The sequence below is a fragment of the Euphorbia lathyris genome, chromosome 1, assembly GCF_963576675.1.
Source record: "Euphorbia lathyris chromosome 1, ddEupLath1.1, whole genome shotgun sequence".
Taxonomy (NCBI): domain Eukaryota; kingdom Viridiplantae; phylum Streptophyta; class Magnoliopsida; order Malpighiales; family Euphorbiaceae; genus Euphorbia; species Euphorbia lathyris.
Genome location: NC_088910.1, coordinates 53,288,180 through 53,305,436, shown reverse-complemented (window position 1 = coordinate 53,305,436; position 17,257 = coordinate 53,288,180). Strand labels below are relative to the sequence as shown.

The 17,257-nt window shown below is 33.1% G+C and overlaps 3 protein-coding genes and 1 non-coding gene across 7 annotated transcripts in view; 1 reads left to right on the top strand and 3 right to left on the bottom strand.

Annotated features, from left to right (window-relative positions):
* Nucleotides 1-5,164, top strand: part of LOC136233031 (DExH-box ATP-dependent RNA helicase DExH14) — a 35,056-nt gene extending 29,892 nt beyond the window's left edge. For both annotated transcript variants that reach the window (XM_066022565.1, XM_066022573.1), the window contains 6 exons: nucleotides 1,309-1,404; nucleotides 1,501-1,668; nucleotides 2,767-2,937; nucleotides 4,090-4,239; nucleotides 4,303-4,434; nucleotides 4,874-5,164. In XM_066022565.1, coding sequence (XP_065878637.1) covers nucleotides 1,309-1,404; nucleotides 1,501-1,668; nucleotides 2,767-2,937; nucleotides 4,090-4,239; nucleotides 4,303-4,434; nucleotides 4,874-4,975 — 819 coding nt within the window. In that variant the 3' untranslated portion in view covers nucleotides 4,976-5,164. The remainder of the gene's footprint in view (nucleotides 1-1,308; nucleotides 1,405-1,500; nucleotides 1,669-2,766; nucleotides 2,938-4,089; nucleotides 4,240-4,302; nucleotides 4,435-4,873) is intronic.
* A 152-nt stretch (nucleotides 5,165-5,316) lies between these two features.
* Nucleotides 5,317-8,798, bottom strand: LOC136233044 (protein CANDIDATE G-PROTEIN COUPLED RECEPTOR 2-like). 2 transcript variants are annotated; one of them, XR_010690669.1, is made up of 7 exons: nucleotides 8,287-8,798; nucleotides 7,493-7,684; nucleotides 6,600-6,762; nucleotides 6,417-6,519; nucleotides 6,243-6,324; nucleotides 5,878-5,979; nucleotides 5,317-5,606 (listed from the first exon to the last, which is right to left on the bottom strand). XR_010690669.1 is itself a non-coding variant. In XM_066022588.1 (6 exons), exons 1-6 carry the CDS (start codon nucleotides 8,593-8,595, stop codon nucleotides 5,535-5,537), a joined length of 921 nt encoding a protein of 306 aa, XP_065878660.1. In that variant the 5' UTR covers nucleotides 8,596-8,794; the 3' UTR covers nucleotides 5,317-5,534. The 2 variants fall into 2 exon arrangements, 1 of the variants encoding a protein (XP_065878660.1); XM_066022588.1 differs by lacking the exon at nucleotides 5,878-5,979 and having other exon boundaries at nucleotides 8,287-8,794.
* A 3,434-nt stretch (nucleotides 8,799-12,232) lies between these two features.
* Nucleotides 12,233-16,555, bottom strand: LOC136233020 (uncharacterized). 2 transcript variants are annotated; one of them, XR_010690665.1, is made up of 8 exons: nucleotides 15,886-16,555; nucleotides 15,727-15,805; nucleotides 15,601-15,640; nucleotides 15,216-15,295; nucleotides 13,605-13,688; nucleotides 13,244-13,352; nucleotides 12,761-13,002; nucleotides 12,233-12,643 (listed from the first exon to the last, which is right to left on the bottom strand). XR_010690665.1 is itself a non-coding variant. In XM_066022551.1 (7 exons), exons 1-7 carry the CDS (start codon nucleotides 16,183-16,185, stop codon nucleotides 12,861-12,863), a joined length of 834 nt encoding a protein of 277 aa, XP_065878623.1. In that variant the 5' UTR covers nucleotides 16,186-16,554; the 3' UTR covers nucleotides 12,704-12,860. The 2 variants fall into 2 exon arrangements, 1 of the variants encoding a protein (XP_065878623.1); XM_066022551.1 differs by lacking the exon at nucleotides 12,233-12,643 and having other exon boundaries at nucleotides 12,704-13,002; nucleotides 15,886-16,554.
* On the bottom strand, nucleotides 12,323-12,482 carry LOC136215804 (U1 spliceosomal RNA). The gene has a single exon (XR_010682812.1). It is a non-coding gene; the product is annotated as a U1 spliceosomal RNA (small nuclear RNA).
* Nucleotides 16,556-17,257: the final 702 nt, after the last annotated feature.

Genomic DNA, 17,257 nt, shown 5'->3' with positions numbered 1-17,257 from the left:
CAAGTTCTCTTAAAAGAATTTTCACCAAGTAAGCTCAGTTATCCCATGATGCGTTGCACGATACTCGGCTTCAGCAGTTGACAATGCTACAATATTTTGTTTCTTGCTTCTCAAAGTTACTAAGTTTTCCCACAAATGATAAGTAGCCTGAAGTACATTTTCTATTTGTTTTGGAACCAACAAAATCATCTGTATAGCCCACAATGTCTAGGTGCCCATTTCTTAGTGAACATGACACCTCTTCCTAGAGAAGACTTGAGATAGGCTAAAATGCGATTTACTGCATTCATATTACAATCACTCGGATTATGCATATATGCATAAACTGAATTACAACACCAATTGCATATGTCAAATCAGGTCTAGTGTGAGTCAGATAAATCAGTTTCCCCACAATTCTCAGGTATCTTCCTTTGTTGGTTGGAACTTTATCTGGATAGATAGACAACCTGTGATCTATTGGCTCGCATGCAGATACTTGTATGCTTTAGAAGTATTATAGAGCTCCTAGATCCTTCATTTCAAACTGCTATGTTTGAGAGTTCATGTTTTGCCTTGTTTAATCTTTCGATATATGTTAACTGCTTGTTAGATAGAACCTTTGATCTCTTAAACTAATTTTCTAGAAAATACTTGCTTGATTTTTGTTTCATTTATGTTTTGAACTTGAGACAATATGAGAGAATAATGTCTTGTGCTTCGATTGATGAATACACCGACTATATGACTATATATACAGTTAGAGGGTCTAACTAAGGAAATAGGTTAAATTACAAAATCCCTATAATTTCTCCTATATATATATTGGTTCGGATGAGCAAAACACATTAATTGTGGTGTTTCTTCACTCTGAATTCAATGGTGGCATTTTATTCTTTATTTGTGATGATATATTTTAGGCCTGGAAAATCTCCCACTACTAGAATGTAATATAAAATATAAGTGATTGTGCATATTGTTAAAAACATTGATCCAGAACAAGATATAATTAATCAAGTTTACCTTAGGATGAAACATAGTTGAAACAGGAAGAAGGAAACTTGTGCTATGTTTCAGAAATGCAAATGTTTGTTTATTAAGCAGGAATGCATGTTCAATAGTTAATACTGTTATATTTTACACTTTGTTAGATCTCTCACATGTTTGTTGCTGTGTTTCTTCACTTCGAATGCAGTGGCTTTTATACTCTGTTTGTGAAATTATGTCCAGCCATGGGCTTAAGTCATATATATACTATTAGAGTTTGTTTTTATAAAACATAATGGTCTTGCTAATTATTATCTTGAAAATTGCAATCCTTTATGACAGGAAAATTATAATGAAGCATTGTCTAGTAGAGTTCGATACATGGTGGACAAGAACCGGTTAGATGATCCACATGTCAAAGCAAATCTGCTATTTCAGGTCGAGATATTTAAGAAATTCTTTTCTAGCTTAGTTTGATGCTTCAAGTATTTATCAGATTTTATTTATTTTTATTGGTGTGTTCTGTGATTTCAGGCACATTTTTCCCAGTTAGAGTTACCAATCAGTGACTATGTAACAGATTTGAAATCTGTGTTGGATCAAAGCATACGCATTATGCAGGCCATGATAGATATTTGTGCTAATAGCGGATGGCTTTTAAGCACAATTACTTGCATGCGTCTATTGCAAATGGTCATGCAGGTATTTCTCTCTGTATTGCAGTTTTAACCTTTTAAGAGCAGGTCTTCTTGTGTTTCCAATAAGTTGTTTAATAGTTGGGAATTCAGTTTTTCCTATTGGCATTCGTCCATGTGATCTGTTTTTTTTTTACCCTGGGTGTACTTTCTTGTTTAGCTGAATGCTTACTTTCCTTCTCTAGAACTCTCATAAGAGGAGCTTGCTGACCATCAATTGTGCCTGTGATATTGTTTTATAAATTATCCTGCATATAATAATTGTATTAAGATGTTAGAATTCCAAACGCACATGCCTACACTGAAGGATGGAATATGTTGCTGCGAATTTTAGCACAGCACTAGGGTCAAATCTCATTGATATTCGTACATGAAAAAAGAGAACCATTCTTGAGCTTCATTAATCCTACAACCTTAATTTTTTAACCTTAGATAAACCTCTTTTTGTTGTTATAGGTGAGCCAATGTGGAAGATGGGTTCCTTTCCATGTTTCCTATAATCTCAAATATCCTTTTTTTTTGAAGTTATTATTTATTTATAATCAATGTTGTCTGACATTTTTTTTCTTAGAAATTACCAAATACCAAGTCTAGTTAAATGTAAAATATTCTACCTCCGGTCTCTTTTACTTTTGATTTTGGGAACCATGATCTTAACAATTTCTCTTCAACTCTTGCTCTTTATCTTGGGATTGATAATGGTAACAACTCTATTACATAAATAATCTAGCATGTTAGTGATTGAAATGAAGGTTGGAAACGAGGACAAAGATAAATATTGAAAAAACAAGGGAACTTACAAAATATTATCCTATCCCAGTTGCAATTCTAATTCTAATGCGTGGATGCTGCACATGGTCAGTTAAGCTTACATTCAATAATGACAAGGTTGTCGTAAGTGTTCTTAAACAAGTTATTTTTGTTATAGTAAATCCCATAATATTAAGTTCTTCTTCAAACTGAAAGTCTGAAATTTTAAATATTTCCAATGGTTGAAAGCATAAAAGTGTCCACATTAGGGTTAAAAGAATATGATATATCTCTACCTTAATTCATTTGTTAAATTGATTATATGCTTTGTCTCTTAATCCCTGTCTTTTGTCAGGGTTTATGGTGTGATAAAGACTCTGACCTGTGGATGTTGCCATGCATGGATACCGATTTGGTGTCATCATTAAGTAAGAAAGGAATCTCTACTCTGCAACATCTATTAGACCTTTCCAAGACCACTCTGCAGGCAATGGTTGGAAGTCTACTTGGTTCAAGACTATACCAGGTGATTTGTCCTTGGATTTTGCTGATTTTGGTACATGTTTTGTGCAGCATACAATTTTTTCTTTTGCTATGTTGTGTTGGGAGAAGGAGAAAGAGAGACAAGAATATAGAAAACTGCCTACGCGTTCCTTGAAAAGAAAGATCCGTGTATTGAATCTTTTATTTAAAGCGATCAGTAATGGTTTTAGAAGTACAATGATGAGAATTGATCATCAATCATATGCAAAACAATAGAGGCAAAAAATGAGAACCAATTAACAGAACTATCTCTAAGTAGTTTATGATAGAAGAATCTATATGAGAATCAAGAACATTATTATTGGGATTGAACAAATGTTGTGTATTTTATATTTTGATATACATGGTAGATGATAAATACTCTTACTACACCGGCTTTCTTATCATATACATTTCACCTACTCCCTTACCTACATGTCGAAGTTGAAAAAATACAGCTCACCCATAACACTCCCTTCTTAATTCGGACCATGGATGTTTGTTCTTTCTTGAAAACAAAATCAATTTACAAGTGATGTGCCTTATCACAATATTCAGTTGCTGCTTACATTTTAGGAAATAAGGTTGCCTTCAATAATGATAATACTCTTATATGGAGGTCGTTTATCTGTAGGAGCACTTTTAGTTTCAACATCCGATAGTTCTTTAACCCTGCAATGACCATGAATTCTGTAGAGATACTTCAAAGTGTAATTAGCAACATCCATTGTGAGGTTCTAGGAGATAATATTAATGGATTGACCACTCACTCGCTAGCAATGAATGAATGGACTGGTTATAGTGAGAAAGTTTAGTTTGACAACTATCATTTTGTATTGTTTTAGATCAATGAATATACTTTATCTTCAGCTCCAAATTTCACATTTAGTACAATTGGGACATCACCTCTTTTTCTTTAAAGGGACAGTTGAACTTGTTCTGATGTCCATTGGTGGATGCAAAAATATTACAGAGTCATTATAGCATAGGCCCATCCGAGTTGGAAGAAAGTTGATTGCGCATGTTAAAAAATGTCTGTGTTGAATCTTATTGATGGTAGCATATTGTTGCAAGTGCAACAAAATTAAGGCTGTCATGTGATTAATGTAATAGTTAAAATTTTCTTTGTATTTAACTCTTATGTTTTGGTTATCAGGATCTGCAACATTTTCCCTGCATTACAATGAAGTTAAAAATTCAGAAAAAGGACACTGGTGGTGCAAAGTCTCGTGTTCTAAACATCAAATTGGAGAAGACCAATTCAAGGCAAAGCACCTCAAGGGCATTTGTTCCTCGATTCCCTAAGGTAGACATGCGCCTCTTTTCTACTGCCTGCTGGAAAACAATCTAAGTTGATTTTCTTTTACAGGTGAAAGATGAAGCATGGTGGCTAGTTCTTGGTAACACATCCACCTCTGAACTATATGCTCTGAAGAGAGTTTCCTTCTCTGATCGCTTGGTTACTCACATGGACTTACCATCATCCTTAACTACTTTCCAGGTCAAAATATCTTCTCATCTTCACAACCATTCCTATTTTCTATGATGCTGTACATCTCATTTCTTACTGAGCACGAAATGGTTCATTTTTTATCCATGTCCAGCCTCCGCAAATAAAGAACATATACTTTCTTGTTCATTTTTATGAAGAAAAAAGTGAAGTTTCTAAAAAAACCAGAAACTTTTAGATGATATCTTGCGATAGTTGGTATAGATATCTGGTAGATCACCATTCCCAGGGTCCCGGTTGTGCATATAAACCCTGTGATCGTAATGGTGAGACTGTAAGGATGGAGATATCGTGGTATTCGACTGAAATGTTTGGAACCCGCTCCTATCCTTATTTCACAAGACAATGAAAAGCATAATTAATTTGTTTGTCATAATGTTAATTTATTTATTTTATTTTTTCCTGTTGCTGAAACTCCTGTGTTTGGCAGGGGACAAAGTTGATGTTAGTTTCAGATTGTTACCTTGGCTTTGAACAAGAACATTGCATTCAAGAACTAGCCAACTCTCAAGAAATGGAAAGAGGAATGTGAATTGAAGATCCAAGTTCATAATAATCAGAATAGTTCCAATGATTTATGGAGTAACAGCGTTAATCCGTAACCAAATATGATAAATTTTGTTGTACAAATTAATATAATATCTTGTGTTACAGACGGTAATGATCTATTTTGTATGCTTACTCTCGAGTTAATTAATTAATATTATATTTATGTCTAGGATGGAAAACAAAGATTTTGAGAGTTTATATACTGTATTTTACTTTTGTTTTCATATGAAACTTTTATTTTGGGAAAAGAAGTCTAATTGGTAAAGAAGATGAGTACAACTTTACTAAGATTTGATCTTATTTGACGTAAAGAAAAGATTCTGATGAAGTATAAACTCTGCTCTACGCAAGTGTGTATCAATTATGAGTCGACATCTACATTTTTCTGTCAACTAAAGAGAATATTTACATTTGACATCTGTTAAAATTCTATAACTTGTCATTAATTAAAAATTGGGGGTAAAGGATTTATTTGTTTCCTATGGCTTTCTCTGCAGTATCCTGTGCGTTAAATCAATCTAAGTCTGTGCGTTAAATCAATCTCAGTCTGCATCGAAGAACCCAGCATCCTTCATCTCAGAGTAGTAAGCATTATCTAACAGAAAATCTTCCTCCTACGCAAGACAAATTAAATGTCATGAAGCCATGAGTGAATCATCCAAACCTAGATCTATGCGATTGACTAAAAATAGGGATAAAGGTCCAAATTTACTTTAACATCCGTAAAATTTATTCTTAAAGTTTTAATTTGAAGCAATTTTAGACCAAGATAACCGTACATTAAACAATTATGCATCCAGGTAACAAAATCCATAAAACGAGATTTTTTAACTGAACCCAACGATGGAGGCATGGGAGCAAAAAGAGTGATGATGCACAACTGACCATCTGGAACTATCCCTCCATCTCTATCTTTGGGGATGCTGATTGCACCCCAGCAGATGAGCCGATGAAGGGCTATGCATCTTTTTCTTTTTTCCGCTCCAACTACGACCAAAACATGATCGTTTTAGACTAAGTACGAGCAAAGAAAAGCAAAAAAAAAACCAAATCATATGGGTTGAGTTTATTTTTTGCACTCCAAACATTCAAAGGCTGACTCCATCCCTGCCTAGTTGTCAAATTGCTCCATTTTGGAAATGTTTATGATAAATTTTACCATTTTTTTAACGTTAAAAGTAAATATGTACTTCCCTAAGAACGTTTGGTATAAATTTGGAAATTATCCCTTAAAAATAAACTGAACGCACCTGGAAAAAATCAGCTAGAATTGTTACATGGAGAAAGGGAAGGTACAGTGAGTGATAGCAGACAACCATAAACTTGTACAACCTGCAGCAGATGAAAGAGGAAACTTTATTCAACTGCTATCACAAATTGAAAAGCATATTAATTTGTAAAGATGAATTTGGTATTTGAATTACCAAATGCCAAAGCTTGCTCCAAATAAAGCAGACCCACATGCAAGTAATAGCACAGCATTAGTGACAAACATAGCAGTTATGTAGTTGTAGAATGCTGGTCTAGCTGCATAATACAAGAAAAAGAATTCTCATTTGCGTCAAGTAAAAATTAATGAGCGTAACCAAATTTGGAAATATACTAACGAGGTAACTTTTCTCTCCATTTTGAGTAATGCACAAACAATATGTAGCCGTATACTATAGTAAACAATAATTTGTAAATGATCCACATCCCCCACTTCATTCTTTGTGTACTCTCATCACCGTCACTGAATACTGGTACCCCAAATCCAAAGACATATATTCCCTGAAAAACATTACACAATGCAATGAGGTGTTTATTCAATATGGTTGATATTTTTCAATACAGTGCATGAATCCAGAAACGACTCGCAATCATTATATTAGTAACACTAGTATTAAAATAACCAGTACATAGGTGCCATCTCCTAAAACATATCAAGTCAAATTAGTTATATGGAATTGACAACCAAATACTTGATGTAAAATTTTAATTCTACATAAGAAAAACAAAAACAACAAATTCAAAACATCTCTTGGTCTTTAAGAAATAGGATCCTCAACATGGTATCGAGAGACAAATTACATTCATATTGAAGAAATTTTATAGGCGGAAAATCACCATTGATAGTACATATGACTACATATAGTTTCCTCTTTAATCTTCTGTAAAACTAATCCTATCCTAAATACTGAGACTTTGCCTCGCATCTTCCTAAGCATATAATTATTGAATTGAAACACAAAAATTATAATGAATTGATTAATGATCATAATTTGCTATTCCCTTCTGGACACTTCCATCGCCTGGTTCAGATTGTAAAGTTGTATGTTTCAGAAGTAAATGATGTTATGGAATTATACTGCAACTTGTTATAAATTGATCAAGCCACATTCACCTCATCATTTTCAGTCTAGCAATTAACAACCAATAAATTGTTCAATCAAGAACTGAAAACTTGGCTTCTAAATTTACATTGTATCCAACGGGGGAAAAGGTTAAAAGCATGAAGCACCTTGAAAAGTATATCCACAGCAACAATGACTCCTGAGACAGCAAAAGTACGGGTTAATGTTTCCAACCCACTGGCATAACTCTCCTGGAGCAGGAAAGCAATTAAGCTAACTTCCAAGCACAGCATTGCAGATCCTGTGAACAACGATAGAAAATTCCAAGCAACTACCTTCCCAGGATAACATTGCCAAGCCTGTTCTTCAAGGTGTAATCCAGGTAGTGAATAAAGCAAAAATAAGTTCAATCAACGACCGTGATAAAAAAAAAAAGAAAGGAGGAAACATAAGTATTTTTTTAAATCCAAAAACATTATTTAATCCTAAAATGTTCATGAAGAAACACCATATATCTATCAGTTGCTCTTAGGGGAAGTTACAGAGTAAAACGTATTGAAAAATGGCCAATAAAATGCTGCAACCTCCGTGTTAGCTTCAAATCAACTACCTCTACATCAGCTGCCTACTGCAATTTGTAATCAGAAATAATAGAACTCAAAGGAAAACAAATAGTATCAATCTCACTTGAGCAATAGCATTTAATTACTGGTTTTACAAGTTCAAATCTACAATTGAAAAGTTCATTCACGTTCAACACACCCGAACTCCCTACTTTCCAATTTCCACCAAGTCCTAGACAATGCCGCATTTCCACTAAACTCAGATTTTGCTTTTCACGCGATCAATGGAATGTCTCCACAATATAAGTATTTTAACGTGTACTCTTATAATGGAAAGTACAGCTGAGATAGAAAATGAGAACGAACTATAATAACAAACAAGAAAATTACAACCTAACCTGAAGAGAGCACCAGGCGAGATTCAGAGCAGCAGCAAGCCAGAGAAGGACATAGTAGGAAATCAGGACAAAGGATTTCCTACACCAAAGCCTCCTCACATTCTTCTTCGCGTTGATCCCCAAGTACGACAAGAATAAAACAGCAGGCACCACTAGAACGGCAGCATACCAGAACCCATAGCATTCCTGGCCGTCGTTAACAAGGGCAGGCAACGTGAGAAAGCCTTGGTTAGCAATTTCCGCGGGAAATCCAGGGCCCTTGGGCGCGAGAGAAGGCGAAGTATCATTGGCAATTGCTTGAAGATTCATTGGATCATTGAATATAATGGCAATTCAAAGGATTTCCGGCGGCGATCACATTTTGGATGAGACGATCGATGGCCAAAGGGAAAAAACACAAAGGAGCACAGAGGAAGGAAAGAGCGATGAGTTAAGATTTTGGATTCACAGATCAATTATATGGCTATAAGATCCAAATTCTTTTGTTCTGAAGGAATTTTTTCTTCAACTTCATTACTGATGACTCCGCTCCATTCACCCAAATAAAAATGTTACAATTACACGCACCAGAAACAAAATCAAAATAACAAGTAAAGTCGCTCTTCAAAAAACAGGCTAAATTTCAAATAAAACCAATGTAGTTTTACTAATTTTCAGATAAATGATTGTGGTTTACTTTTTTGTCAAAACGATGAGTTTCACACTTGAACTAATGTTATTAAAATCATTTTTAATGACCTGAAAATGAAAATTTTTAAGAATTAAAGTTGTTCAATATCATATTTTATATGGAACTACATTTTCGATTTTCGAAAATAATCTTTTTTGGAACTTTCTCTTTCTAAACATTAACTTTCTCTCTCTTTACCAAACTTCATCAAAATAATCTCAAAATAAAAAAGTTGAAGAATTAAAGTTGCTTAGAATATTAGTAGTTCTTAAAATATGTTATTTTTGAAGTCGTCAATAGTGATTTTAATAGTATCAATCGAAAAAGTCCTTATTTTGCTAAAGTTGAAAACCTCAATCCTCGTTTTGACAAAAAGTAAACCACAATCCTTTATCTGAAAATTAGTGAAACCACATGGGTTTTATTTGAAATTTACCCAAAAAGAAAACAACTAAAGTCAACTATACTTTAGTATAATCAACATTTCAATTAAAAGCTAATTAGTTAAATAAAGCAATATTTTTGGGATCATATAAACTAATAAAGCAGCTAGTAATTATTTCGAGTAATAGAGCAGTTAATTTAGTGTTAATTAAGAAAAATAAAATAAAATTATTAATTAAGATTGATTTTGTAGTTAATGGCATCAAAGCATTAAATTACAGATTTCAGGTATTATCCATGTAATCATTTGTAGGCTAATTTTAACCTTATGATTCACAGATCATTTTATTTTATTTATTTTTACCTTTAGCAATTTAAAACTTCATAATTTTGATGCTGGAGGCTATAAAATTAACGCTAACTTTTCTTTTTAAAGTATAACATTTAGACCTTTTATTTTAAATTTTAAATCTCTTATAATTTTTATAAATTAAAAATTTAAGTTTTCTAATAATATCTTTGGAAAGTACATTTCTTAAGAAAAAAAAAAGTATATATATATAATAAAATATTAATGTATCATTTCATTGGATAGAAAATTAATATTACATCCTAAAAATTAGGAGAAATAAAATCTCGCAAATGTACAGCTAAAATCAATATAAGATCCATAAAGTGTAAAAAAAAAACTAAAAAAAGCAATAAAAATATATCTATATACATTTATTGATGTTTATGAAATTTGCATTTAAAATATCTGTGGGTCAATTTTTTTTGTGAAATAATACTTATAATTTAATTAATTTGTAAAGTCAGTTCTTATATATGACGTAATTAATATATAAAATCAGTATTTTTAATTATTCAAAATCGCTCAATTTTAGGATAAATAGGCACTATAATATATTTTTGACAAAATGTTTAACTTTGAAAAATACACAAACCACGTACATCTATTTGCATACTTTTAAATTATAGGACTGTCTTTGAATATCGCTCAAACCATAAAATTTATTTTTAAACATTTTCCTTTTCCTATATAAATTATAGTAGGAACTATCGACTCGTACTAATTCGGATTCATGTGGATTACAAATTAGAGTTTTATCTAATTGTGTTATTAGATAATTAAAAAGCTTTGTGTCTTTTTTTTCCCTCATGCCTCGCGGATTCCGGAATCCCTGATCTTTGACACAAGGAATCCTAATCGCATTAATCATATCTAATTTAGTAATTATTTAATGAAAATACTAGTTTAACAAGAAAGTTAAAATACTAGTTGATTTATGATTAATATTGTCTAATTCTTATAGAACAAGAAAGTCTTAACCTATATAAAGGGGCATAGGTTAGACATAAAACATAACATTAGAATCCAAAACAATTTTTCTCTCCCTCTCCATCTACTTGGATACTCCGTTCTTATATCATGGATTAATCATTCTTCCTCCTGAATAACTTTGGCGTGGGAACAACATGGCCTGTAATACAAGTTCATACTTCGAGTTGCCTACTCAACATCTGCACTTCAAGAGGTAACCCAGTTAACTCTATTTGAATCTATATGATTAATTGAGTAGAAATTCTTCATTGATATCAGAGTCGTAGGATTTGTATTATGTCTAACTAATCCATGATTATTATTCGAATTGATGATTTTACCCCTATTTATATAGTAACCTATGTATTAGGGTCAATTTAAATATGCTTAGAATGTGTTTAACGAACTCAAAATTATAATTGCATTATTGATTTATGAAGTTGTACCTGTTTTTCTGTTTCGTAAAACTATTTCAATCTCAGTGTAAGTATGCTAAATGCAAACTTAATTTTCTGCTTATCATTTCAAAAAAACAAATTAACCAACTTGACAGGAGATCCCCAAAAACCCTAGGATTATATATCAGTGCATAATATTGATGCATTAATACTATTTTAAGGGGTTTAGTGAGCTTTTTGCCTATATTTCAAGGAGTTCCTATCAGAATCAATTGTTCGTAGCTCATACTCCTATTTCGAGGGATTTTTTAGAAATTTTCTTTGTTAGTCTGATTTTAACACCTTTTAAGTATAAAAAATCGATTTTAGATATCAAAATGTGAACATGATAAAGTACGGATATCAAAAATATATTATATGTTCAGGGATGATTTAGTTTACATGATAAAGTACGGGTATCAAAAATATATTATACGTTCAGGGATGATTTGACCATAGATTAATTTGACTCTCTTCACGCCAACTTTAAAGACTGAATTTGACTCTTTACCAAAGATTGATTTGAACTAAATTAACCATTCATACCTCTTTGAACTAAATTAACCATTCATACCAAATCTGTGAAGAAGAAAAAAAAGGTTAAAATTTTCAAAACCATAAAAGTGCAAAGATTTTAGCCAAATCTCAAACTCCAATATGTAGCTCTGAAACAATTTGATATATATTTTCTTGATTCCCATCCAGATAAAAAGTTTCATAAAGTGGTCTATTTTTATAGCATGTCTCTTTAAAGTGAAAATTGAATTCATCCTTTGTTTTTTCCTTTCCATTCACTTGGATCTCTTCCGTTTCGTCGATTTTGTCCGGATCCTCCTTTTCTTCCGAAAAAAGGGAAGAAGAAGGATCTTCTTCGGTGGATCCCTCTTGTTCCTGTTTAGCCCCCCCCTTCGTTTCGGAAGTTGTTTCTACATCTGTTTCTTCCTCGCTTTCTTCCGTTTCTGAGGTTTCTTTCAGTTTCTTAGTAAAAATGGGTGACGGTGTTCTGCCTAAAGAGTAGAGACAGGTAATAAATAAGAGAATAAAAGTACTTTTAAAAATATACAGTTTTTTTAATCTAACTTTAACAATTCAGCAGCCCTGCAGTGGTTTAAAATTAATTAATAAACCATATAAAGGAGCTAATTAAGAATTTTTTGTACTATTCGTTTCAAAAAAAAAGAATTTTTTGTACTATAAATGATCAAATTTTAGACTAAGGAATGACAAGGGCCGCGCGAACGCAGGCCCTCACTACCACAAATTATGACACAGGCTCTCCCTCTAGGGGAGACCTTAGAACAGCACCCTTCCATAGTGCAATGGAAGTCACTGATCTAGGCCATAGGCCTCTTTGATCACCCATTGACCCTGTCCAGGTAAGTATGGATCAAAGTTGCTTATGCCTTCATATTTAAAGCACTTCTCTTTGTTTCTCTTGTTCCATATAAACGATGTGGGATTCATTGCATAGAATCAGTTTAACACCCTCCGCTTTTTCTACCTTTCCAACCTTCATTCTTGCTTAGCTAGAAGTTTATATTCAAACTGCAAATGAAATTTTCCATTGAAGGATCATACTTTTTTGCATTAAGAATAACAAGGCTGTGACAAAAACTATATCTATTTCGATAATAACAAGTTATTTTGGCATCTAAAACTCACAAATTTTCACTGTCAATTTGCAGGTTCATTGAGTTTGGTAACAAAAGATGAGACTTCAGCACTGGGAGGTAAATAAATGTATAACCCTATATACATAGGGTCAAAACCAGTCCACATGTTCGGTTGAAGTCTTCGGTTGCTTCTTCGGCTTCTGAAACCGATTGTTCTCGAACCTCGCTTTAACTATAAGTGAATAAAGCAAGTCTGCCTCAGCTGAGCAATCATATGGTACATCCAATATACTGCAACGTCAAGTTAATTGTCATTAGTAAGCTATGAATCACATGATACCCTTCAACTGTAAAGGCATTAGATAGGCTCAGAATGTAGTTTCACCAAGAACTACCACAGCTACTAACATAGTTCTATCATGGCAAGCAAAGCGCGAAACAACATTTAAATTGTAGTTTTCAACATGTCAGCAGAGAAAGAAGAACGGCTCATAACGAAATTTCTCTGGGGAAAGGAGTAGAATGTAACTACCTGTCGAGCAATTCCTCGAGAATTATTCTCTGTGAAGGTGTCACATAATGAATACAACTTCTTGGGCACTGACCAACCGCAAGCTGAACCTGGTAATCTTCATCATGCCCTAATCAAACAAATGGGGATTTCAAAATTTTAAAATTGTTATCAGAATACTCTTTATAACAACTAACTCGTGTTGAATCAGATAGCGATAATTGCCTTGGCATCTCAAGCACTAACTTGTAAGTTTTAACTAAGGTAATAAAATTTTGATACTTGTTATCATGCAGCATGATTTTATCCTGCTGCTGCTTTCAAATGCAAGCTCATATAGGTAAAAGAACATTTAAGAACCCAGTGGTGAAAATTGACCAACCTTGAGATGTAGCCCTTGCGGTTCCAGTTGAAGGATCATATGCAAAGGCATGAGGAGCTCTTTGTACACATGAATAAGGGCACCCTGCAAATATTTTTTAAAAGATGAGTTAAAATTCAAGCAGAAATCATATTATGTTAGCTTGTTTGTGTCGTCCAATAGGCCCATCTTCCGGTGTGGTGACATGACATAGCCAATTGCATTTTGAATCTTAAAACGCAATGCAACAATACTATACAACAATGAACACTCCGTCATCTAAGGAAGCTACAGGGATTCTAAGCTCTTTTACACCCAAGTCGAAACTTTCAAACTTAGCCTTGCTGATCTCACTACTATCATCCAACTGATCAAATGAAAGAACATGTAACTGATTTCTAAAAGAAAAGTAGATTTTAAATCCCAAATTTATTTGGTGACATTCACATATGAGTTCATTGGCCATTTGTGTAAGAACTTTTCAGCCACCAACAGGACAGGACACACATAATTCCATTATATTCATGAAATGCAGCACAAAGTTTAAGGTTCCAATCTTCAACTTCCTATCTATGTTGCAAGGAAACTACTCTTTAGTAGCGTTTCCACATTTCGTGTCCGTTTCGGAAACGGAAACTCCCGGAAACCAGTACGACACGTTCCAGGAGCGTTTTCCTAAATATTGAAAATAGGAAACTTGTCTCTGGTTTAGAAAACCATTTCCGCCGGCAAACATAATGCAATTCTAACTCCAACTATGGTTATAACTAATTGAAACTTTTTCTTTAGCTAGAACTTCTTAATTGATGATAATTTCTAGGGTAAATTTTAAATAAAACCTCTGTAGTTTTACTAATTTTCAGATAAATGACTGTAATTTACTTTTAAAGTAAGGACTGAAGTTTTCAACTTTAGCAAAATAAGAATTTTTTCGATTGATACTATTAAAATCTAAAATCACCCGTGACGACTTCAAAAATGACATATTTTAAAAACTATTAATATTCTAAGCAACTTTAATTCTTCAACTTTTTTATTTAAAATTTACCCTAGAAATTATCATCAATTAAGAAGTTCATGTTTAGAGAGAGAAAGTTCCAAAAAAGATGATTTTCGAAAATCGAAAATGTAGTTCCATAGAAAATATGACATTGAACAACTTTAATTCTTGAAAATTTTCATTTTCAGGTCGTTAAAGATAGTTTTAATAGCATTAATCCAAAAGGTCCTTGTTTTATTAACAGTGCGAAACCTCGATTTCGTTTTGACAAAAAGTAAACCACAGTCTTTTATCTGAAAATTAGTGAAACCACGTGGGTTTTATTTGAAATTTACCCTAAATTCTATTCCACAACTTTTAATATTTCTATTTTCAGCTCACTGTTGTAATCATGGTCGGCATAGTATAAATACAAATTTTTTATTATTGTACTTTTAATATTTATAAATGTGTCCTTATATTTTTAATATTTACATGTTTCCTCCATATTTCCGTTTCCTATGTTTTTTTAAAAATAACGTTTCCAGTTTCCTTCCCATGGCTGTGTCCATTTCTGTGCAACATTGGTTCCTATCTATAAGTAAGATTTCAATATTATCGGGTGCAAAATGAGAAAGAAAGATGGTTTATACCTGTGCCAACACAGAGAACTTGGTCAACAAAGATGTCAAATGCTTCACATTCTGGCTCATCAAAAGGATCCAAACATTCCCTATACAAAATCAGTAATCAATAGAGACCAAAGAGATAAGAATTGATAATTAACGAATTAAGGGTCAAAATGCCCCTAAAGTAAAGTTGATATGCAAGACCAATTTCACCCAAATCAAATTTTAGATATCAATCCACTCCCTAAATTGGCAAATTTTTACAAATTAACACAAATACAATCTTGGCTAATTTGCCAACTTGGGTTGAGTTGATACTTGGGTTATATTGATTGGGTCATTTTGACCCTTAATTGGATAATTAACGAGGAAAATTATGAATTTCAAAAGCATATGAACCCAAATTCACCTTTCAATGATCTCTGGTCTACTGCAATTAGATAATATCTGGAAAAAGAAAAAGTGACAGACAAACCCTTTTTCAATTGAGTCTCTCTTTCTAATAAAAATCAGAAATAAGGCAGAAAACATAACTCATATGCTTGAATTATGCGGCGAATCACAGTATTAGAATCACTCCCATCTCTATTAACATCAGGATGGAACTGCTTCACCTTCATAAACACAGTGGAAATTAGAACAGTCAAACACTAAAATGGACAAAAGGAAACAAAAAGGCCAGATTCTTATGTACTTTGGCTCGGAAAGCAGCTTTGAGCTCGGCGGCTGAGCAATCTGGATCAACGCCCAGTACAGTGTAAGCAGAGGAAGTGGAAAGAGGAACTTTCTCTCCTATTCTCTCTGTGCAGTTAACTGTGAAATTAGGGATTGAATGAGAAGTAAAACGAAGTGGGTTTGTTGAATTGAAGTTGTGAAAGTTTTGAAATGAAAGAAGTGGAGGGATGGAACTGTGTAAACACAAGGCTTCCATTCCTGTTCCTCTTGAGGAAGAAGCTCCTTGCAGCAGAGTAACTTGTTTAACCAACTCATCCATCCCGGAAGCCTAAAAAAAAAGCTTATGGCATAAAGCTGATTTGACCCCAAGACTATGGACTAAAAATCAATTGAATACTAAAATTACTAAAATCTCCAATCAACCCTCATTCTATTCAGTAATCAACAATTTACTCACTATCACCATTTCTTATCTAACCACGATAAAAATAGACTTTGATTGATGATTGTTGAAACCTGACTCTCTTGTTCTACAACTACTGAAGTTCATGGCGAAATCTCTGACATTGCTGTCACAGTTACAAAAAATGTGTAAAAACCTTCCACATATAAGAATGTGCAAATTGCGAAGAGCGAGAATTAGTCGGTAAAGCTCATCATTTTCTATGTAAGGAAATGTATCTCTTCCATTTTCCATTTGATGTAAATAAACAGAAGTAATCAACTATATATATATCTATAGAGAGAAAATTCCATGAAGAAAAAGCTGAAAATACATTATTAATAAAAAGGTACTGGGTAGTAATTATTCTTAATAGAATAACATTTCAGAAAATTAAAGACATGCTTTGTAAGTCTTTTCTCCCTTCTCTTTTGCTCTTATGAACTATATATGCTACTTCACTACACTAGGGTTACATTGGGGTGAATTGTTGATTTTGAATAGATTAAAGGCTTCGATTAATGATTGGGAAAATTACAAAACTGGGTCAAATTGGAGGTTCATTTATATATTTAACCCATTTACTCAACCTACTACATATCTAAACTGTTTTTGTGTGACTTTCTCATAATACCCTCAATATTTACGCGCGTCTCGCCTCCTCCCATCTGACTTCGCAGATTCCATATTATGCGAAGGCTGCAAAGCTAATGTTTGGGTTTATATGTGAAGCCTGCGAAGCTAATGTTTGGTTTACTTGATAAATTTAGTTCGCATATGCGAAGCCTGCGAAGCTAAAATTTGGTTTACTCGATGAATTTAGTTCGCATACGCGAAGCTTGGATATGTTTTGAAGCTAATTCGCGAAGTGGTATATAACAAAAAAAAATGGCAAACAACAACGGATTCTAACAATAAAATCATAACATTATCAAAATTTACAACAAGA

Bases quoted from the DNA above. Each gene is read 5' to 3' on its own strand.
- LOC136233044 (XM_066022588.1), bottom strand. From the start codon at position 8,595: ATGAATCTTCAAGCAATTGCCAATGATACTTCGCCTTCTCTCGCGCCC. The intron at 7,685-8,286 runs GTTAGGTTGTAA...CTTGAAGAACAG, and splicing joins TCGCCTGGTGCTCTCTTCAG to GCTTGGCAATGTTATCCTGG. The intron at 6,325-6,416 runs GTAATTCAAATA...CATCTGCTGCAG, and splicing joins GGAGCAAGCTTTGGCATTTG to GTTGTACAAGTTTATGGTTG.
- LOC136233020 (XM_066022551.1), bottom strand. From the start codon at position 16,185: ATGGATGAGTTGGTTAAACAAGTTACTCTGCTGCAAGGAGCTTCTTCC. The intron at 15,806-15,885 runs GTACATAAGAAT...GTGTTTATGAAG, and splicing joins AAGCTGCTTTCCGAGCCAAA to GTGAAGCAGTTCCATCCTGA. The intron at 13,353-13,604 runs GTTGGTCAATTT...TTGTTTGATTAG, and splicing joins CGCAAGGGCTACATCTCAAG to GGCATGATGAAGATTACCAG.